At 35.6% G+C, this 23,998-nt stretch overlaps 1 protein-coding gene across 1 annotated transcript in view; it reads left to right on the top strand.

Moving 5' to 3' along the window:
* The window catches only part of ATG7 (autophagy related 7), a gene marked incomplete at its 3' end in the record, with an annotated part of 43,756 nt that extends 28,037 nt beyond the window's left edge, over positions 1-15,719 (top strand). The window contains exon 17 of the mRNA XM_009584701.1: positions 15,597-15,719. Coding sequence (XP_009582996.1) covers positions 15,597-15,719 — 123 coding nt within the window. The remainder of the gene's footprint in view (positions 1-15,596) is intronic.
* Positions 15,720-23,998: the final 8,279 nt, after the last annotated feature.

Below are 23,998 nucleotides of genomic sequence, written 5' to 3'. Positions count from 1 at the left end.
CTAAAAGTGATTATTTTTCTCATCTTTTCCAGAAGTATGGTTTGCAGAAGTTCTGTATGTGTTACCTAAAGTGATTTGGTTCAACAAAATACTTATATGTAAGAAAAAAAACAAGGAAAAACTTTTTGATGGTGGAGCCTGAGAAGTTCTTCTCAGACAGTTAGAATAAGCTTTTTTCTTTTTTTCTTTTTTTTTTTTCTTTTCTCGCCGATCCAGGACATATTGATATATAAAAACAATAAAAACATACATCGATGTAGATAAATTAAATGCAGGTATCAATTTTTTGTTAGCAAATCATTTCCTCTTGGAGGTCATTTTAAGAGAGCCCTGTTTTACATAAACAGACTTGATGATTTAATAAAAACTGACTTGGATTTTAGCAGCTGTGCTATTCCCAGAGAGATCACTTTTCATGTGGTTTGGTATTAAATTACTTCTGTGCTGAAAAGGTTGCTTCATTGGCGCAAGTATTTCCTTACAGTAGAAACACAGCATTTGTTTACTTTGCTAACTTTCTGTTTATTAGCATAGGAGTATGTCACCCTGTATTATCTGGAAATCTGATGCTAATACTTTGAAATGACAAATCCAATTACAATTTAATTGTAGTCTGTATGTTGGTTTTGTGTTGGGTTTTTTAATGCAGTGATTTAGCATAATTTCATCCTGATCTATGTCAGATTTACTATAGATCCAAACTTCTAGCATAGGAGAGAAGTGGCTTTTCTGATACAATTGAATTTGCAGGTACCTTATTAATTTTGTTCTTTCCTATGTCTGCATTCTCTTTCTTGAGCTCTTGTCACTCTGTAACTCTTAAAACATAAACCTAATGAATTAGGAATTTAAAAAAAAATTCCAGTACATTCTTAAGCCATCCAGCACAGCTGGATGACTTAGGAGAAGCTGCTAATGATCTGCATATTTAGAGATTAGATTCAATTTCATTTTGACTCACAGGCATGACTTCATTTCTCTGTTTTTGAAGCCGAAGAGCCCAGACATCCAAGCAGCCAGCTATTCCTTACCCAGAATTGTCCTAAACAGGCTGCATGCCAGAGAAGCTTCCCTCAGGCAATTGTTCAGGAATTTTGGGATGGTCACAGCAGGAAACCAATCTATTTTTATTCTGGGCCAAATTTTCCTTGTATGATTTCCCCCTCTGTCTTATTCTGGTTCTGCGCAAGCATGTGCTAGAATGGAAAGTATTCTCTTTCAGAATTAACAGCGTTGCCCTGCCAGTTGAGTAGTAGGTCTGAGGAGCAGTGTAAGCTCTTCTGATGCACTTCCTCTTCTATGTCGAACTTAGGTTCTGTTATTGAGAAGGGAGAGTCCAAAATTATTTAGTATAGATATTTATTTGTAATAACTGCTTTACTTACGGAATGAGAATGTTAAGCTTATTACTTACTGTGCTAATTAAGCTGTTTGCCCTTTTGAGAGCAAAATGAGGGTATTTTCTTTATATATTATGGTGAGAAGCATTACAATCCTGTAGAAGAAGAGTGGTCCTGATCCTTGCAGGCAACTGGCTAAAGCCTTGAAACTTGAATGTTAAAATACATATCTTTCTTAATGCAAAACTGCCAGTGTTTATATTTTAATGAGGGTAATGAAAACTTCCCTGTTATTGCTTCTCCTTCCTCCTTGTGCTTCATGGAATGAACCAGGAGACCTCATAGATTCAGAGTTTAATGTCAGAAGAGATTGTTGCTACTAACCAACTTGGAGATAAGATGTCCCCTCTGTTTTTACATATAGCTCACGGATCTCCAGAGTTTGGATTTATCATCTATGTGCTAGAAAGTTAGCTTATTTTCCTTAAAGATATTTCTCTCCTTCCCCTACTAAAATTGTTCTGATGTGTAATTATTTCTCCACTAACAAATTTTTTTAAAAAAGCAGCATAAGTATCTCTACTAATTTTCAAGTTCTTTCTCAACTTTCTATTCAGTATGCTGAAAAATTGAGCTGCTTAAGTCATAGTTTTTTAGCCACTGAATAATTTTACTGACTTACCTTTAAATGTTTTTCAATTTCATTGCATTTCATGAAGGGGTAGACACTAGGATCAGGGATGGTATTCTAGGCACTACGTTACAATTTCTGTTTTCAGTCAAGATATTGCCCTACCCTTGCAGATGTTTTCCCTTTTTAACATCCCAGGAATACATTAAACACTTTTGCTGTGACATTTACTAAGTGCCTCTGTTGCGCAAGTTATTTATGAGTGTTTCAGTTTTGAAATCTATCATCATGTAGACATAACAATGCTTTTATTGTTCTCATCTGCTAACTGCTTTGCATGCATTTTTACTTTAAATGGTTCTGATCAGTTATGACAGTATCGTGCACTATTCAGTAACTTACTGATTTTTTTCTGTTGAGATAATTTTAATTTTGATTACAAGCAAGACCCTTCATATTTGCCCTAGCTGCACTGAGAAGAGACTTTCGTATTTGCTTTCTCTCAGTAATAGCATATTGTACAATTTGTCAGTGAAATTGTTTTTAATCTTTTTATGTTATACATTTCTCAATTCAAGTATTGTGTTGATGTTAAACAGGGATGTATAAGTCATGGGGGAAAAAAAAATCTTGGTCTTTCCTGTACTAAAAAAAGCTAGCTCTTGCATAGCTTGCAGAAGTGATGGAGGAAATGGGGAGAAATGTTTGTCCTTCAGGAATGAACACTGCAAAAAATTAAAAGAATGTTTAAAAAGAGTTATTTCTGTACCTGTGCTGTAACATTAAGTCTGTGTAACTGAGTCCATTTATAACTTTCCTTATTTCCTGAATTTACGTATGTTAACATTTGACACTTCTATGTACAGTGCAGCCTCTGTATTAATATTGGATAGATTTCATTCAGACTTAAAGAATGCATCATTAAATATACCTGGGCATATTTTCAGCATACTGAGTTAAATGTAATACTTTTCTTTCTCTTAAGGTGGCATAGAAAATTGCTTTATGATAAGTGACTTACAGAAATTTATCACTTTTGGTTTTCCTCTTTGAAAAAATGTCATTTTAACTGGGGGGAGCAGGAGCAGGATTATCTTGCTGATAACTTTTCATATCTCTGTCAGTCTTTACCTCTCTGGATATCAATTTTAAATTCAGTGAGAGAATTGAAATAATACATATTTTCAAAAGTAGTCACAGTGGGGATGGTTTTACTGCTGGTTCCCTGAAAGATGTGCATTCTTGAAAATAATGCCTGGTCTTACGATTTCAAAAATGCTGAATTTTTATTATGAAGTCAACAAAATATAATGTAGATTATCCCAAGTAAAAGGATACTAGCAGAAGGAAGCTGTGATGTGTACTAAGAATGCCACATCACACACTAAGAAACGATGACCATGGTAATGTGGCCACTAGGATAGAATTTTGTTCCCGTAGAGGAGGGCAAATGTGATCAAGAACCCCAGAAATCTTAAAAGTAACATTAACTTTAAACATTATCCTATTTTGTGAACAGAGAAAAGGGTATTCAGTTTTGTGCATTGGAGAAGGTGGGGAGGTGTCTGTACAGACAGGATGGATGATAATTGGAAAATGGAACTTAAAAAAACAACACTGAAATCTAATAAGGTGGGAGAGAGCTCATTATCTGTCCTATATCTGAAAAAAACCCCATGCTGTTAATGAAGTATGTATAGTTCAGTGGAGAAGTTATGTCTTGTTACTCCTTGCTTAGTCCATCATGATGACTGGAAACTTCATAGCTAATCCTGTGTGAAGGCAGTAGTGCCAAATAAACTGTCTTGCACGTAACAGCTCCACAATAAAGGTTGTAAATGGAAGGAATATGGGGAAAGATAGAACATGTTTATGTTCAATCTGACATCATATCATTTACCAAAATTCAGAAAGCAGGTTGACATTCCCATGTGTTAGCACTGTTATGGCTAGATTGTAAGAGTTAGAGATGATCAGTGTTTTGCACCAGTTACTCAGAGTTGCGGGATGCAGGTTTATTAACGTTTGATAGATAACATAGGTTGTTGATACCAGACAGCCTCCCAAGGTCAACAGAAGAGAGGATTTAAAAAAAAAGAAATAAAACTTGATGCTTTATCTTATGGTACTGAAGAGAAGTAAGGTTGTTTAAAAATTCAGTCAGATCACAAGAAGGATAGTTCAAAACTTTAACCAATTCTGCTGCTGGCAGTGTTTACTTGTCCTCTTCTCTCCTCCCCCAGACAATGATGCTAGAAATCTTTAATGAAGAATTGCTCTTAGCCATTCTATTGTGTCTTCATTTCAACTTTTAACATATCTGTGAAATCGCTTTTTAATCAATTTACTGTTTTGTTATGTTTTCTTCAACTAAGATAAATGTAGCAAGTATAAAAGAATTCAGGAGACTTTTTTTTCTTTTTGACTACGCTCTCTTATTCTCTATTGTAATTTAGTTGGAGTTACATCAGGGACTAATTTCTTGCTGTTATTACTTACTATTTCTCTTAAGGAGAAGAAACTAGTGTGCTTCTCCACAACAAATCGGTAAGACGTTATTCCATTTTAGCTTATGTTGTTAATGTATTTATCTATATTAAGAATTGGCATGGTATATAAAAAGTTAAAGATCGGTTTGTGTCTTGTGAGACTAAACCACCCACCCAAATATTTTCACATGGGTGAGGATTCGTTTTGCGTTCAGGGCTCTGAGGGGAGGGTGCATTTTCAAAACTTCTGACTTCAGGATAAGTAAATCTTAGCCTCTTAGAAGCTAGCAGCTGTATGTGCAGTGTCAAAATATTTGTTTTGAGTGTGGGTGTTTGCAACTGTATTTAAATGTTGAAAACTGGAGGTTTGCGTCTTTCATGTTTTGCTGAGCAAAACCAGTTTTTATTACCCAGACCCCTATCCTAAGATAATTGTCTTTATTCTAGCCAATCCATTTGTCTTCATCACGTAATATTCTTCTTCCTGGATGGCAGATGCAACCATTAGGTATCTTAGGGAGTTTAAATACAACTTGGCATAGAAAATATGTTTAAATAACAAAATAAAACAACATTCCTCCCCAAATCATTATGGTTTGGGGTCTTGTCTTCATGGCACAAGGGAGTAGATAGCCAAGGTTTACTGCAAAGTGTTTTTGGAGCCATTTTTCAGTATTGTGTTCTTTGCAATGGAAGTTTTGAACTCTGCTGATTAAATGATTACAAAGGTTTCTGGAGAGGGAGAGAGAAAGAGGAAGGGAGAAAAAAGAACAGAGAACATACAATTCCCTGAAACTTGTTTTATTCCCTCATGCTTTTGCTCCAGAAAATCAGCAATTCTATTGTTACTACTTTTGATTTCGGAATAGTAAAGTTGCTAGATTAAGAATCCCTTTCTAGTAATAAATAACACACTTTTGCCTTTCGGAGAAGAACGCAAATAATTTTGTTATTCTATGTTTCTTTTATTTGGTGAATTTGTTAACTGTTTCCTGATGTTTAAGTGAAAGGGCGTGTCGATTTATGCTGGTATGGCAGAGTGCCATATTAGATAGTAGAATCAAAGCTATGTTGCAGAGAATCCCAGAATTTGGTCCAAGAAGCAGCTAGTGTGATTGACTGGTCCATAGTATTGACTAGTTTACTTGTCTCCAAGTTAAGTAGCATTAAAAGAAGTAAAAATATGTTCCAGTAATTGTTCAATGATCTTAAATGGATGTAGGATATTATTCTAAGCAGTTCTAAGTGGGAGAGAGAATGGTTTATGAAGTCCATCTTAAATAGAAATCTGTATTATCTGAACTAAAAGAAAAAGCAGAATTAATTCAAGTCTTTAAGTGAAAATACTGCACTCATAATATAGTTTCTGCACCATGAATAAAACGAATTTTCCCATTTTTAAGTTTAACTAACTTTAAAATACTGTTTTTAAGGGGACAAAGAAACCTGCCATTGTTAAAAACAATTGATTCATATTTCTGAGAGGTTGTATTTCTGTTCCATTTAAATTAAATTCCGTGGGTCTTCGAGGTTTTTTGGTTTTGTTTTTTCAATATTTCTATTGTATTTTTTTCCTGTATGCTTTTCTGCATTCTTCTCATTGCAGTCTTTGGCAGGAGTCTGTCTGCATCTATACCTATTTTCTTTTGTTAAACTTCACGAATCATCAGCCTCACTTTATTGGGCAATTGTTCTTTCGTTTGCAAATGCCCATGTAGGCATTTTTGAAAAGTTTAAGTTAAGTTTAACCTTTATTCAATTTTTTCACATTTTTACAGGGTTGCCTGTGCCTGTGTCTGTGCAGAAGTGCTTCTGTTTTCTTTGAAATTGGAAAAAAGTGAAGGAAATTGAATTTAAAAAGATGGTAAAATAACTGAAACTGATGAAATACAGTAAATATGTGTGGTTTTGGTGAGAATGTTGTTTTTCTTCCAGTGCTGTTTTGCATAGGTATTGTAGCACATCCAGATAATAAAATCTTCTGCTCTGAAATAGTCTACAAAATAGGGATTTTTAAGCTAGAGATCTGGATTTAGGAATTACTGAGCAGCGGCGATTTCTGCTTAAGGTAGTGATAATTTTGGGTGCTTAGTGTCTGCCAGATCATGCCTTATTGTTGAACTGGTGATGGTAGGGGAGAGCTAGACAGAATGAATGACTTCATATGCAGTACCCAGTCAGCACTAGCTTTTTACTTGCTTAAGTCAACCCATCAAAGATGGACCACTCCAATCTTCGTAGAATCAAATTGTATAGACAGCCAAAATGGTATTCAGTGTAAGACAGTTGCTTTTTTGTGAGAAGAATAATTTCCTTCTATGTTTGGGGAAGTGACCTTGCTTCACTCCCAGCATTAGGGATTGCCTGCGGAAAATGGATGCTGTTTCTGGACTGTTTCTTCAAGGGAAGAACGAGAATTGTGCTATAGATGCCTGTTCCTACATATGGGTAAGAAACAGATTATCCAGCCACAAATCATCAATAACCTCAGATGTGATTGGGGAAAAAGAAGGGCTTTCTGCAGTTGTTGTATAGTAGATAGTGACTAATGCTGGTATGAACTGGAGCCAAAAATGTTGTAACTGCTGATGAGCTAATCAGCATAAATTTTGGACAGGAAGCAGAATGGGGATAAATACAGTTGTAAATATCCGTCAAGTGTAAAATGTGGAGCAAGCAAGAGCTGGCTATTAGGGGACTGAAGGATATACCCATGTATTAAAAGAGGTCAGGACAGATGATCTAATGATATTGTCTACTTGAAAACTGTTTTGTTCCTCTATTCTCAGTCTCTAAAATGGAGATGTTTATTTTCTTTTACTCTCCCTCTCTCTTTATCTCTTTCTTTTCACTTCTACTTACTAATGCTTTCAGGAAGGGAATGCCTTAAACTTGTATGCTGTCAAGTAGAAAGTCCTTATATTGACTGTAATCTGAAGATGCCATTATGTTTCAAATAATTTGTGAGAAATATTTTAGAAAGGAAAAAGTAGCTGAAATAAAAATCTTGCAGTTTTGTCTGTATTATTAGTCTATCAATTCATATCAGGAAAAATGGTTACTTGTATATAAAACACGTCAAGGTTATTTCAGAAAACCTCAGAATGCATGGAGTTCCCAAGAAATTAATGTAGACAAGACCATGCTTAAACTGACATATCTTAAGCTTCTAAGAACTCTACTTTCCTCCTTTTCATTATTCAAAAGAAGTAACTGAAAAGTCCCAAGTTAAAAAAATCTTGTCAAGACCTTTCAAGGCCTATTCTTCAGTACGTTAATACTCCATTTTCTGTCCATTGCAATTCAAAATCAGTGTAGGAAATAGCAACAGAGAAAACACATTCGTATTGCTACATTCCTACTCTAAATTAGAACAACAATCTCTTTCTTAAATGAATTTTCAGCATATTGTACTTGGATTAGTTAAGGTTTTATACTGATTTGCTTTCATTTTTAATACTGATTATGGGAAGGTAAGGAGAAAATTGTGTATGCAGAGGGTGTTATTATTTGGACATGAGCCAAATATTATGCCATTTTTGCCTTGTGGTTTATAACCTTCCGATATTTTCAGAATGGCCTTCTTCAACTTGCACCTGGAATACAGCCTTCTTCAGAAATTTGTTTTACGATCTTGTTCTTAAAACTTGAATCGTGTGTGAACACACAAGTGTGTATGACCATTCATACACACATTAAGATAATACCTGGAGTATTATCAAAAGATGAAGTGTCTTTGTGCTCATGTAACTTTGTCAGACTTTACTGTCCAGTATCATGAACTGAGTCCCTGAAAAATCAGTATGTGGTCTTTGTTGCATTCTTTTTCATAGATGTATTACAGGATCATCTTATTAGGCTTTTCTTTACAACTTTTTAGGACCGAATGGCAATAAAAATTGAGAACTTCATGAAAAGGCAAGAGTCTAGGAGCAGAGGATTTTTTAAGGAAACCAGAATTATGGGTCTCATGATAAAATTTTGAACGTTAGCAGCGCTGCCTGTGCAGCTGCTTAGACCCAAGATCCCAATGGCTCAGGTGCCTCACCTTATTCTCTTCTCACTTAGGAGGATTCTTAACAGTATTGTAGTCTTTCACTAAACTCCGTGTTTTAATAGCAGAGACATTGAGCTTTGAAGAGTTTAACTGACAGGACTTTTACATGTCTTCCTTATTTTCCAAGCAGCTGTTGAAAATGAAATGTCTGTTTTCACCATGCTAACACTCACAGGAGTTTTCTATTCATTCTGCATTGCCTGTGATAACTGGATAGTTAGCAGTGTGCAAAAATATATCTAGTCATGTAAAATTTCTAAATAGAACATTGAATTTTGTGACTTTTCTGACTCTGAAATGTTTAGTGAAGTATCTGTCCCCTTTGGGGGGAGGCAGGGCAGGGAGGGGAAGTGTGGTGTCTTCTTTGAGGGGGAAGTGTTTAAAGCCAGGAAGAGTGTAAAAAACACCACTTATTGTTTTGGAGGTAGGCTACCCATATATCTTCATGTAAACAATAAATCTGGTAGCATTAATTTCTTATTTCATTTTTCCTGGAAGGTAAACAATGCTGTTTCAAGCTCTACAGATGCTAACAACTTAGAAAACAAAAAAGCCAAAACAAATGTAAATACTGGTGAAAAATTTCTGTCACATAATTCTTAAACGAGGCATAAAATGTGAGCCAATTTTACGTCGGTGGCCAGGTTGTTGGGATTAGGAGTTTGTTTTTTATATTTTTACTTAACCATATATTAACTTCTATGCTATAAAGCAATCCTGGAGCCAGATTATCTTTCTGAATGTCTTTCTACCCAGCATTTGAGACTTCTTTGTGAAGAATGCTATTAAAATGAATATAACACCAAGGCTGCACATCTGTTTCTCGTTTCAAAACAAGTTCTTTTACTCTAAACCTCTATTTTTTTTTCTCCTACCATGAGATTTGGGTTTTTTACTTCAGTAAACAGACAAGAATACAAAGATTGCTAATAAAGTGGGTTACTGTGTATCATTTACACAAAAGGCTTTAGCAATACATTAATTTGTCTCTGTTGTGATAATGTGCATCCACAGTCATTTGTTCTGTTAAAATGCCATCATGTGAAAAATCAGTTGTAGCTCGGGCTCTGTAAAATGGAGACTGGAACCGAGATTATAGCGTCAACCTGAGAGGAGATTTACATGTGTCAGAAAAGAGTGTGTTTTTAAAATGTGGGTTTTCCTGACAGTGTTTGTAACAGGCATGAAATACAGAAGGCATGCTACTTTCTAATTCTCCTCCTAAGCTCTGAAAAGTGACCTGCAAGTGAGAAAAAGATGAGTTCCTTAATAAATCTGTATTGCTCCAGCTGGCCTTGCTGGGCAGAAGAATTATATCCTCCTGGTTCTTTTTGTTGCTGTTTTGAAGTTTTTTTCTGCTTGAGAAAATTAATTGCTACGTAGTGACATGTCACTGAATGACTGGATAGTGACACATTTATTCCCAGAAAAAGTTCGAGAGGGATTTTTTACATCTGCGGTCAGATAGTAACTTATTTGAGATCAAACATAATAAAAATTAACGTCTCTCAAGTATTTGTCCTCGTGTAAAGCTGTTATTCAGAATGATCACATTGGTACCACATACGGTGTTAGCAGCAAAGGGAATTGTTAAGAACTGAAAAAGAAATCTCATGCCAACCATGGGCCTTAGACTCTGCTGAACGTGATTAAATAGATTACCTTTCCACACAGCAACAAATTGGGCACTTACTAAATCTGGAAACATTTGTTAGAATTATTTTGTGCCTATCTGATGTTTAGACCGGCTTTATTCCTAATGACCTGCAGAGTATTCCTGTCCTAGGAATTTGAGATGAGTTTTATTTTGCCTCATGCTTTTTTCTTTTTGAGGTATGTTCAGTGGCTACTGAACAAATGTATGCTACATTACATTTATCAGAGGACAGCTGTTACTGAATTTGTGTAGTAAAGGTTAGACATTGGCAAGTTAATGGTTTTTATCCCTTTCGTGGTATTTATTGTAAAGTTTTAATCACCTGAATTGGGAATTAAAGTCCCTGAAGGTGACAAAATGTTCTTTCCATTGCTGCCTATATTAAAAGGATTTCATTATAGAGTATGCCACTTTTAATGGTACCACCACTGCTCAGGTAGCAAACTGAGCGATGCTGCCAGGTCATTCTTTGGTTCCCTGATACGTTGTTCTCTGGGCCATGTAGCTGGAACTTCTGTTTTAAAACTAGTTAACAAATACTTCTATTCAGCAGGCTGTTCCCATTATAAAAATCAAGTAATTATAATCAGCCAGTACACTTTTCGATAAAGTTTTTCAGGCTTCTGCGGGTGCTAATACAAGAAAAATATTCTGTATTGTTGTACTTTGGGTTTAGGTTTTTAAGATACTGTGTCTCTATAATCAGATTTGTTACCCTAACCTAAATTTGTCATTGTAGTGCCATGGCAAGTCTAGCACTGTGACATGATGGAGTTTCTACAGGGGGAAAATAAATTTTTAAATCTTTCCATAGCAAAAGCAGATTTGGTCATATTAATGTGAATCATTTCTACCCAACTTAAAAAATAAAAAAGCTATAGTTCACTAGACCCCAAAATAGTATACCTTCAACTCATGGTTCTGTGATCTTATTTTATTAATATTAATGTTTTATTAATATTAATATTTTAAAAGACACTTGGTGGGAGACTTCCTAGTCTCTTCCATGCTAATCACAGTACAAAGGGCACTTGGATTTAGTAAAAATTCTTCCAGGTGATTCATCCAAAACTAACACTAGACATTGAGGATGTCAGTGTAGTCATGCAGTCTGCTTTGTGTGAGTACATAAGAATTCATTTATAGCTATGGCAGGGAATATAGAAAGGTTAAGCACATCTCTGAAATAAACCAGGGCCATTTATAGAGAGCACCCTGGCATACTGAAGTAATGTACTTACTGAGGAAGCAATACCTGGAAATTTTCACTTCAGGCTTGAGTCACAGTTCTTTGGAAATGAGGATCAAGGCATGGTGAGCCGAGTAACAAAATCAACCAGATTTAAAGGCTATTTGATAGACACGTATATAGTAAGGTTGCACTCAGTTCCCTGCTCTGTTCATATTTGCATATTCCAAGGTAGTATACATCTTTTAGCACTTTTTACCTCTGGGAAGAGACCAAAATATTTTTTTGTTGTTGTCCCTGCATTTCTTTGATATGCTGTAATATTTTAGAATAAGGCTGCGGTTTCATTGTGTATAGGCTGTATATTGTTTCAAGATACCATGAACTATAATCTGGCCTGCATTACTAAAAAGATGTCTCATAAGCTGCGTATTGTGGTTCCAACAAATTAAAGCAATAGCAACACATTTGATAATGCTGATAGCTTTGGGGATTATAGACAGGCAGGGCTGTGAACGTAATCCAAGTTTATAAATTGATGTCTGTATACAGTGTTTCACAAAGAGTCAGATGCAAGAGACTTCTGTATATCTGGTTGGTTTATTAGAGTTTTGGAACACAGAATAGTCATTTAATGTATGTATACATCCACAGTGCAATATATTAAGGTATTATTAGAATATATTATAATATATTAAGTAGAATATTAAGAGGGCACGTCTCAAATGGAATGCTGAAGTTGACCAGTTCTCTGCATTGCATTGTGAACAGTCAGATGAGTTTGTCTTGGTGTGTTTTTCTCAGAAATAAAAAACAACAAGAAAAACCCAAAGAACTGTTCCTAAGCATTTTTTTAATCTCTTTTTTTCTTTCCTTTTTTTCTTTTTTTAATTTCTGATTATGCTTATGGGTTGCTGCACAAATACACAAAAAACCATGTATGGCAAAATAAATTTTTAAAGTATGAAGAACAATTTCTCCAGATTTAGTAAGACAATATGAAGTGCCAATTTTATTTATTTATTTATTTTAGAAATGTAAAGTGTGGTCAAGAAGGTGCCAAATGTTTGTAATAATCACCTACATCTGTCTTCTTCCTCTTTATAGTTGTGTTTCAGTTGTTACTGTTTGTGGTTTTTTGAAACCTAAGTTTGCAGTAGATAATTTTGCTGCTAAATGGACATTTTTCATGAAGATCTGAGTGCAGATCCCAGTCTGTTTTTACAGGTAAACTCACAGTCTGTCAGCTAAATATAAATATATTTTTAAATGAGCTTGAATTCCTGTAGGACTCAATGTAAAAGCTCACTGGACGTGTTTTGCTGAAGAATGCTGTTGGGCTGTGCAAGTTCCCACAGTTTTAAGATTTATCAATGCAAAGTTGAGACCTTTAGGAACTGTTAAACTAGAAAAGAGTAAGATTGTTGAGAGTAAGTTGTGATTTTGGTTGAGTTAGATAAATTCATAATCAAACAATTTCCCCCCTCTATTGTCCAAAGAAGGGTGAATAGCTTCTTTGGGCATAGGGGGAGCAGTGGGTTGTCTGTTCGTTTTTAAACCTTGGAATGAAGGTCGCTTTGTTGAATCGCCTATTTCGTAGTAGAACAAACTACAGTCCTTCCAGGGTGTTTTTTTTCTTCTTTTCCAGAGGAAGTGAATTCCACTGGTTACGGGGAACTTGTCTGTCCAGTAAGAGTGGATAGATTTAAGGAGTATATAAACTGTAGAAATTTCTCTTACTGCTTCTCTCCCAAAATAAGGATAGAATATATACAGTGAAAGAAAGGTTGTCCACAGCCCCTGCAACAATGTTCTGTGTAAAAGAACTTTATGTGTTCTACTTAAACTTGTTCTGCAAGAACTATACCGAAATGAGATAAGTTAAAAGTAGAGATACATGATGCGTATAATTTGCGCAGATAAGCTATAAGAAGACATGAATGGGCACAATATTGCGATTTGTTTGGAAATTTATACATCAGAGAATGAAAAATCAGGTATTTCTTTGAGCACAGGAGTCCTGGAGCCATATCTTGGTGGTTGATTTTGGTACTTTTCCCATGGCTGGGAAACTGCACTTGGGTCACAACACCCCCATGCAACGCTACAGGCTTGGGGAAGAGTGGCTGGAAAGCTGCCCAGAGGAAAAGGACCTGGGGGTGCTGGTTGACAGCTGGCTGAACATGAGCCGGCAGTGTGCCCAGGTGGCCAAGAAGGCCAACGGCATCCTGGCCTGTATCAGAAATAGCGTGGCCAGCGGGAGTAGGGAGGTGATCGTGCCCCTGTACTTGGCCCTGGTGAGGCCGCACCTCGAGTCCTGTGTTCAGTTTTGGGCCCCTCACTACAAGAAGGACATTGAGGTGCTGGAGCGTGTCCAGAGAAGGGCAACGAAGCTGGTGAAGGGTCTGGAGAACAAGTCTGATGAGGAGCGGCTGAGGGAAGTGGGGCTGTTTAGCCTGGAGAAGGGGAGGCTGAGGGGAGACCTCATCGTGCTCTACAACTACCTGAAGGAGGTTGTAGTGATGTGGGGGTTGGTCTCTTCTCCCAAATAACAATCGATAGGACGAGAGGAAATGGCCTCAAGTTGCGCCAGGGGAGATTTATTTGGGTATTAGGAGAAATTTCTTCACCGAAAGGGTTGTCAAGCACTGGAGCAGGCTGTCCAGGGAAGTGGTGGAGTCACCCTCCCTGGAAGTATTTAAAAGACGTGTAGACGTGGTGCTTAGGGCCATGGTTTAGTGGTGGACTTGGCAGTGCTAGGTTAATGGTCGGACTTGATGATCTTAAAGGCCTTTTCCAGCCTAAATGATTCTATTCTATGATTCTAAAAATTGATGTGGTAAACAGGGGACTCATGCAGGCACTTAAGACGTGCACAGGGTTTAAATACAGAGAAATAGCGTATGTGGTTGGGAGGGTGAGAGGCAGATTATTAGAATCAGCAGCTGGAAGAGGTGCTGGCTTTTACAGATTCTTGGTTTTGGAAATGATCATCATTCTAAAAAATAACAGCCATTCTAAAAAATAACAGCTATCTGTGAAACTGCCTGATCATTAGCCCCTTTTTCTGTCCTTCACTCTTGAACTGATGTTGATTTATCTGAACAAGATGATGATTGAGATGAAGATGTAAATGTTGATAGCTTTCACGGTAAAAGATTTTTGGCAGGCATACAGTTTCATAGATTAGGCCATTCTATGGACTCTTCTGAAAAGCTTGCATCTTCTCTATATGGGGTGATACTGATGATCCTTCCCCTGCCTCTCTATCGTTGTCATATGTACTGCTCCTTTGTATTAAAATATTGTGTATTTCTGAAGTCCCTGCATGCATCCTGCTCTGTTACATGGATTTCCATAGGAAAAGTTGCTTTGCAGTCTGTCAAGCTCAGCTGCTTCATCTGTGAGACTGATGACAGCAGAGCAGGGTATTAAATGATCAATGGTAGAACTCAGAACAAAAATAGGAAAATAATGGATTCTGGGATTGCTCTATCGTAAGTTCCTTTCATTTTCTTGCTACCTGCTTTCACAAAACTTGTAGAGTAATGTTCATCTTTGACATTTTTCTTTCCTCAATCTCCATCACACTTGATTGAAATAGTTATTTAAGCTAAAGCTGCATGAAATAAAATTCTTCATGGTCAGGGGTTTGAGAGGAGCATAGGCTAAAACGTTTCTCACAATTCTTGTAGGAGTCTATAGGAGTCTCAAAATAAAAGATAATCTGGGAAAATTAGAGTAGAAAAATAGGGAATGCTTTAAGATACAACAGTCTCAGAACCGTGAATCTCTGGAGATCGGGAGGATGTTGGACTTGGACACTGACTCGGAGAATTTTTCATTCTGTCCCAGCATGGTTCTTTTCCCTTAACTGATGCATTGGAACAGTCTTTTACTGTGTTTTGTGTAACTCAAATGCTCCTTTCATGACTTTGCAACTAAGTTTTTTTCTTGCCATATCATCTGTCTTGTTATAAGCTTAAAAATACGTTTAAACCAGGGAATTTTAAACCTCATTTCTCTTCCCTCTTACTCTACCTTTCCCAAACTTTAGAAATTGAGTTGGCAGAAATGATCTTTCTTTTCTCTGTAATTTTTACCTGTTTACAATATACAGTCATTTTCTGAGTGTTCAGAAGGATTGTACTTCTATTTTGTGAGCAAAATATGATGATGAATCACATTATGGGCATCTTATTTGAAATCCTTTTCTGTTTGTTTATTTGACAGGTCCTTGACCAGTATGAACGAGAAGGGTTTAATTTCCTTGCTAAAGTTTTTAATTCTTCACATTCCTTCTTAGAAGACTTGACAGGTCTAACTTTATTACACCAGGAGACGCAGGCTGCTGAGGTAAGAAAATACACTTTGGATGTTAAGAATAAACAGGTGGTAGTAAAGGGTGGTTGGTTTTATGTTCAGCTGTATAACCATGTAATTAAATTAAGCACTGATAGAATCGAGCAGTGGTATTTGATTTACAGGATGATTTACACAAGCCAATGCATATTCCGTCCAGTGCGATAAGATGTGTCCTCTTAGTGTTATAGAATAAGAAATATTGTTGGATGTGAGAGATCATTCTTTTCTAAGAATAGATGATGGGATGCATGTTGACAGCCAGTTAGAAAGTATAGCACTACTATTATTATTATTCATTTTATTGTTGTCACATTTTGTGAAATTACAGAAATATTTTAAGTGACAGTTGTTGCTTGACAGTTCTGAATTTATATCAGGAAAGTTCCTGTCTGTTGTCTTCTAGGGTGTGTTTCACTGGCAGTGTAAACTGCAGTTTGTGCGAGCATTAAAAGTACTGTATACAAGTACTGATAATAGGTAGCCATGTATGGGCTAACAGTATGGGCTAACAACCACAGTATTTACACAGGTTCCTAGGTAGGTTAGACATTCTCTTAAATTAATCATAACTTTTTATATCTGAGTTTTCAAGTGTTGCTTTTAAAGAAAACAAGTGATTTGTGTTATGTGGTGTAAGGAAATCAATTATCATTTTAGGTCAAACTAAAATGTAGTTTTTGTACTGTTTGATGGATTGTAATATGGGGAAAACAATGCTGTTTATTTGTCTAGTGATAAAAGTTGTAATGTCGAATGAAATTGGGATATATTTTATTCTCATGGGAGATAACCCTGTTTAAACAAGTTGCGAGTTGTTTGTCGCATAAAAAATGAAACAGGTACCTGTCTTAATATTGTATTTTAATAATGATTTGTAATCCTTATTCTGTCTGCAAATGTCTACACTGTTCTACATCCATAATTTAATTTTGGTGTGGTTGTATCACATGGATGTTTCCAAAGTTGGCTTTGAGAAGTGATTATTCAGTTACTGTGTAAATGGTATAGCTGTTTTTTCAGCTGGAAATGGCTCAACAGTGTTGCTTAATAAGGTTTGTGGGGATAATGATGACTTGGCTCTCTGTTTCATGTTTTAACCTTTTAAAATAATTGGAGCAGATGCTCGAGACATTAAACCGTGAAATACCTGATGCATTCTTAAATCAGCCTGGTGATACCTAGAAAAAAATTAAATATATATATGAGAGGGATCCAATAAAGAAAAACAAATACCCTTTAACGGGTGCTGCTCATTAGCAGTAAGAGTGATTGTAGTCTGATTGCCATACATGACTTTTAGGCTGCTAAGAAGTGTCTAGTCTGCTAATGACAGCATTAAAAGCAGTTACAATTGCCGTAGTTAGTAATCTACTATTTTGCAGGTATTAATTAATAAACTTCTTTTGCAGCTTCAGAATGTATACAGGTGTTTGTTTATAAAGTTTTAGATATTCTTTAAAAAATGTAGAGTCTGGTGTGTTCATTGCAACTTACTGAAGTTCAAAGTTTAACATAAAAAAAGGAATTTGTGTGCTTTCAAAAATCTTTGGGTTCAACAGTGAGGTTTATGCAGTGAAATCATTGCTCATAGGTGGAAAAACTGACGTACAAAATATTTGCAAAGCTAATGCATTCAAATTAGCCCAACTACCATAGAACCAGCGACTTATCTTGATTGCTTCCCTGTAGCATTGCTGTATTTTTGTAAAAACTCATCTGTTTTATCAGGGTTAACTGTTTTAATGGTCTTGATAAAGTTTGTATTTATGAATGATAAGGTCCAGCAGGCAGATTATTTGTAGATTCTGGAGCATGCTTGCTTTTTTGGATTAAAAGATCTATTCTTTTGTTACATTTTGCCACTGTTGACTCTGAAAAATAAAGAGGTGTTTTTCCTGTCCTCCACTACTCCCTCAGTACATAATCTGGGGCAGTTTTAAAAATTTTTAGGTACACAAGAGAGTGCTTTTAGTATATTTTCTGTTGAATTGTTCTTGTATTTTGAACTCGTTTTTCTCATACAGTGCAGTTGGTGCAATTTATATTGCTGAGTTTGAAGACTGCAGAATGGCTTTTCAGGTTTCTGGCTACTTTTGACCTGCTGTTGGCAGAATGTATTCTCTAAAATGGAGGCATTAGATTTGTTAAGATCAGTGCTCTTTAGGTTGATACAAGATATTCTTGATACATGGCATTCTAAAAACTGCAACAAAAGTAGTGAGAGAGGTTTCATAAGACATGTGTGGCCTATTTTGGTAATTAGAATATTGATTGTTTTGTTGAGAAGTTACTTGCCTTTCTGCACTCAAACTCTTCAAAGAGATTTTGTAGATGATTGTTGGGTTTGGAGACCATAAAAATGGTTTCTAGTAACTGAAGATTTTCCTTTCCTCCCATCTAGTACAATTTGACCAGTGCCATTGCTTCAATAGGCTTGTAAAGTTACATGTCATCTAACCTTAAATTTACTGCAATGACATCATAATTGTGTTGTAATTCCATATATAAAATCACTGATACTAGGCTAATAAACTTGCATCTGATAGGGAAACTACTCAATCTTGTTCTTTTTTTAAAAGGATCGCTCTTAAAATGTTGATTCATTAAGAGCATTTAATTGAATGTTGTGCTCAGAATGTTTTGTTGTGGTCAGAAGAACTGGAGACTTTGTCATGCTGGTCTTATGCTTCAGCGTATTGCATCTTAAGTTAAATCACACACTTAACCTTTTTTAATTCACGTAACAAATGCTTAGCTGCTTTCCTGATATGTGTATGTAAGTGCTTTAATGATCTAAATACTAAACTTAATTTTTTTAAAATTGCTTCTAAGTTTTGAATTGCTTAAAAGAGATTCTGGATAAGTCATGCATGTTCCATAAGAGTGGCTGACTACGTTAAATAGGACGTTTTTGGATGGCCTGAAGTTTCCATGAAAACCTTACCTCCCTACATGTTTAGCACAGACTGTGTTTGCCCGGATTAAAGCAATACAATTTGCAGTAAGATATGGAAGACTTTTCACTTACTAAATACCATTTTAACTTGCATTGTTCAATTTCTTCTTCCAGTGCTGTGCTGTTGACCTAAGTATTAATACCATCTTGACATACTTTACCTTATCTTTTTAAAATGACTGATAAGAATATAATCACAGTTCAATGTGTAACCAGAGTAGGAATCATAACACAGATTTAGTTTGTGGTTCAAATTTGATACTGATTGGAGGGTTTTTAGTCAATAGAACACCTATTTCTTTAACATGAGATGCATCAGGAAATTATAAATGTCCTACATGACTTCCTTAGCATGACAATTTACTCAGTAAATAATAAAATTCGCAAGTGTTTCTATTCTGTCTTGAAATGACAGTAAATTTCAGGCATCTGCTTTTTCCACATCTGGCTTTAATTTAGGTTCTGTGGAACATTTTTTGTTTTTTTTAATACCAGTTAGATATTTATGTACAGCTTCAACAAGAGACTCTGATGACACGCATGGCTTTGGAGGCCAATAGGAGCTGTGGGAAACTCCCACGTCAGCACTTAGACCTTGTTTCCACTGGATACAGTTCACTTTGGGAGCTGCCCAAGCTCGCGTAAAAATTGCACTTCTGTTTTCCAGATCACTTTGTCTCCTTACTCCTAACCTGAAGTTTTTAACTTGACACTTGTTCAATGTGGAGTCAGGTTCAATAGCTGGGCTTAAAATAGAGAAAGCCTATGCATATCTTGAATTACTCATCAGAAACTAGAGGCATTGATTTGGAGACAGAACAACAATGAACTGAATGACTTCCAGTTCAGAACTTGGCTGGGCTGCCCAGTGATGGTTGCGTATCACAGTACATCTCTAAAACTAGCTGGTTTGCTTGCCACATAGGCCAGACTGAACCCTGCAAAGTATAGTGGGTTTTGCTGGTGTGGAGAGTTCTTTGTGTTTAATCTAGTCTAAAATTATAGTTTTCCTGATATGCACTCGACTACTCTGTGTTAAAGATTAATTTTTACTGATATGCCACACTTGTGGAAGTAAAACCTGACACATTAATAAAACCCATAGTCAGGATTATTCCATAGTTGTGGAAGAACCATTCCCTTTTGTAAGATTTTCTAAGAAACTTACTTCTTTAAGGGTACTCATTTTATTGTTGCCCTTTTTCTTCAGAAACAACTGCTACTGTTATTCAAGGCCAATTAAGCAAAGTAACCAGGCTTATTCTTCCTTGAACATATGTAAGTGCTCTTGAAATCACTGGGAGTGAAGCATCTATTGAAATGTATTGAAAGAAGGGGCGGTAATAGTGGTAAAGTGAAATTTTTGCATGAATTCACTGTAGTATGTGTCGTTGAATTTCTATACAAGACTTTTTCAGCTATAACCATTTTCAGAAGTACAGAAACTTAATTTCTCTCTGTTCCTAATAACACCCAAGTATAAATATACTTTCTTACTTTGGATTTCAATTCCTAAATTACTTGGATGCTTCAGGAAGCTTTACTATACTTTCTGCTTTCATCAGGATGAAAGAAAATCATAAAATACATAAAAGAAATAAAATTTTCACTTTGTTTTATGATTGATTAAAAGGCAAGAAGTGGTAGAACTCTTGCAATCTAAGAGGATCATAAAGAATTTTGGAAGAAATCAAATCCGGACCAGAGTTCATATTCCTGAATGTGATTATAAAGGTGACATATTGGTGCCAGCAGGTCATGATGTCTATTTTATTTTACTTCAGTAATTTTGTACTTCAGGATTTTTGTCTCTTATAATGTGATCCATAGCTTCTATGACAAGTTCTTGTGGTCAGTGAATGAACCTTATTTGGTATTTGCAAAATCCCCTTGCTGTGCTGGTTTACAATGCAGATTAGAACTCTCATCCTATAGACGGGTGGGATTAATTAAAAAAAAAAATCACACTAGTAAAATACTTTGAGCTCTTTGAATAGGAGAAAATATAGAAATCCCTTTTTTATTATGATTCTGCACTTATTTGTTTGTGCCTGACCATTTTTTCAGCCATTTCTTGGGGAACAGGGCTTAGTTGTGTAATAGACAGCTGGTATTAAAAGTGAACTTTGTGCTTATCCAAATTTGGAAGAAAATTCAGAATTTCCAATGTGCTTTGCTATTAAAAACATCCTGCTTGTTTCTGATTCTGCATTATATTATGCAGTGTATTTGATGCTGAAACAATAACATATGAATAGCCAAAAAAAACCCCTAACAAAACAGAAAAACCCAACTTCAACAATATTATAATAGTAAGTTCTGTAACTTAACAATTTTCTTCTGTTAACCAAGCATTATTCAGAACTGAATTTTACTTGTTATTATGAAAATTTCCTACAAAAAGCAATACTGACGGATAGACCAAAATTAATATTTGAGACTTTTCTGTGTCTATGAGCTTTTTTGGTTTCTTTCATGTTTTTAATCTGGTGCGTTTCAGGAGAAATTCACTTTGACAGATTCAGGCCTGCCCTGGAATCTCTTTCTTAAGAGATTAAGAAATTAATCTGTTTTCTTTCAAGAGGTGAGTTGTTTTTTTCTTTTTGAGTTTTTTCATTATGTCAATTAGTGTCATCATTTTTCGTCATTCATCAAGCAATATTTCCCAGGTCTTCAAATAATGGTAATTTTTTTCTGCAAAAAAATTCCTGTTGAACACAATCCAAATGAAAAATGGATCTCGGTTATGGTAGATTTTTAAAGTGTATGTAAATTTCCAATGCATTCTGGTTATTATGCTTTGCTATTACATGCCTAAAATAGATTTAGTAAGTCTGTCGTTCACCACAATGTCCTGTTGAATCTATGGTATTTCTGCTGTTGAAATTTTGCCAAGGAGAGGTAACTGTTACATCAACACAAAACAGTTCGAACTGAGTTTTATAGCCTTTGAACAAGCCCAAGAATGGTCTTTATGCTGATACCTTATGCTGCTCTTTGAAGAATTTAGAAATATCTCTAAAGTACTTCTTCTATTTCATACCAATATATGATCTCTTTGTCTTTCTGATAACTTTACTGGTAACTTCAGTTATTATTACTGATAATACTTAAATGCTCTTCCTAGGACTTACATCAGCAACTGATGTGCACAAAGCTCATGTTTCATGATATATTTGAATAAATATGTATTTGTCCCTTCAGGACAGGGAGGGCCATGTGCAGTCGTTTTACTTAGTTGAAGTAAAGGGGGAAAGAAGGGGGAAGGACAGTTGATTGTAGGGTTGTACAGAATGGAAAGGTTTCTTTGAGTGTACCGTACCACAGGAATGCTTCAAGGAAGGTCTCAAGGATGGGAGCCTGCCAGTCCTCTGAGCTGAGAGTCCTGTAAGACCGGAGCTTGGAGTGTTAAGAGTTACAAACACATTTTCATCAGTCAACCCTCGTTAATGTTTGAATTCCAAAGAGAGATTTTAAAAGTGAGGACAACTATAGAAATGCTACCCATATCACTTCGAATGAATAAATCTACATTGTCATAAACATCCTATGTGACCTTGTCTCAAAAACATGCAACAACCTTATAAAATATTTTTACTTGCAAATTTTGACTCATAAATGCTGGCATCCTTCAATAAAAGGTGTTACTGATTAGCTGCATAGATTGATAGATTTATTAAACCTGTATAGTTATTAGTCAAATCAAATGAAACTGCAAATTCAAATGTAAGAATTAATACTTGGGGGCAGAGATAGAGGAAACAATGACTATTCAGTGTAAAGAATTTTTTTTTTATTTAAGCTGCGGTTGATATCAAGGTGTCTTTTTTGTTTGAAATTTAAAATATATGGAAAAAATTTAGACTAAAACCATTGAAAAAAATGGAATAATGGCATTTGGGTTAGCAACAGATGGTAACTTTTTAAAAATTTTTTCATGTATTAAACTGTGAATTGCTGTCATAGTGCCAAAACATCGATAGAGTTTAAACCTATCTCTATATAAAATTTCACAGTAAATCTTGAATAGCTATAAAATGGAAAGTACTGCTATGAATAAACTTATAATCTCATCAGTTTTTATGTGAGGGGAAAAAGCTATGCAACAAATAGCAGTCAGTGCCTCATTTTATATAAGCTATAAAAAAAATTAGCCTTGTAATATAGCACCTTTCCAGGTGCTATGAAACTGCTGTAGCATTAATATTTAGTCTATGTTCTTCATAATGCCTGTGCCGCTCTTGAGTACTGGTTTGTGTAGATAATAATTTAGGATTGTTTGTCCTCTTTATAAACAGTATTGATCAGGTTAGTACTGTTCAATATCAGACATTCTCTACCAAGAGGGCTCGCAGTGTCTGTGCTTTCTGATGTTTCCTGTTTTAACAATAACAGCACCTCAAGTACAGTTGCAAAGGTACACTAGTTTTCTTTTTTATGAATTATTTTAATTGCTCTCATTAGATCAGTATCTAAACAGGGAGTATTTGAACTGATGAAGTAATACTTCAATTTGTGCCGTGATAGTAAATGATATTAAATTGTACTTTGTTTAATATTTTAGAATATTTTTAGTTAATGATGAACGTAGCACCCAAAGTTTTGAAGTGAACTTCTATACTGAAGCTGTAAAATCTGAAAAATGGATTTGTTGATGTCTTTAGAAATGAATAATGCCTCTAAGGAACTTAGTACACTTAATTACATTTCTTACTATTGTCTTCCATAAGGCAGAAGATGACATACCCCCGATTTTCACATGTAGTGATCCATCACAATGAATTAGCATTAATATGACTGAAGAGGTTCAATATTCTGGCATAATTTCTTTGCCAGTGTGACATTACAAGGTGAAGAAGTTACAAATGACTTCTGTAACCGAAATGGCTAATCTAGTCCCCTAGTGAGAAGGGACTCAGTGCTTCTAAAGCATCTCTACAGTCTAGGCATACCCTCCTGTGGCACCAAGGACTTCAGCAATTTGAAGTCTATGAAGGATTCATAAAAATGATTAACAACATTTATTAAGCAGTTAATGAGAAAGCAGTGAGGACCCAACTGTCAGATGTGGTAGGGGAGGACTGAAAAAGAGTGGTTTCTTGGAGTTAACTAGAGCTAGGGCATGAAGTGTGTGTAAATGCAGCAGACCACTATCACCACTATCACTATTCCCTATTCCTCCTCTTTTTTTTCTGCTTTGGACAGTAAGTGCGTTTTTCCCTGTGTAACAAAGGTAAAAACTTTTTCTCCAGGAACATTCTCACCCTTCTAATACTTGACTGAGACAGAAGTGCTGCACATCTCTGTTGCATAA

The sequence above is a fragment of the Fulmarus glacialis genome, unplaced genomic scaffold (assembly GCF_000690835.1).
Source record: "Fulmarus glacialis isolate BGI_N327 unplaced genomic scaffold, ASM69083v1 scaffold28249, whole genome shotgun sequence".
In the NCBI taxonomy this organism is placed as follows: Eukaryota; Metazoa; Chordata; class Aves; order Procellariiformes; family Procellariidae; genus Fulmarus; species Fulmarus glacialis.
Note: the sequence above shows the minus strand (reverse complement) of the source record. Positions and strands in the feature narration are given on the sequence as shown.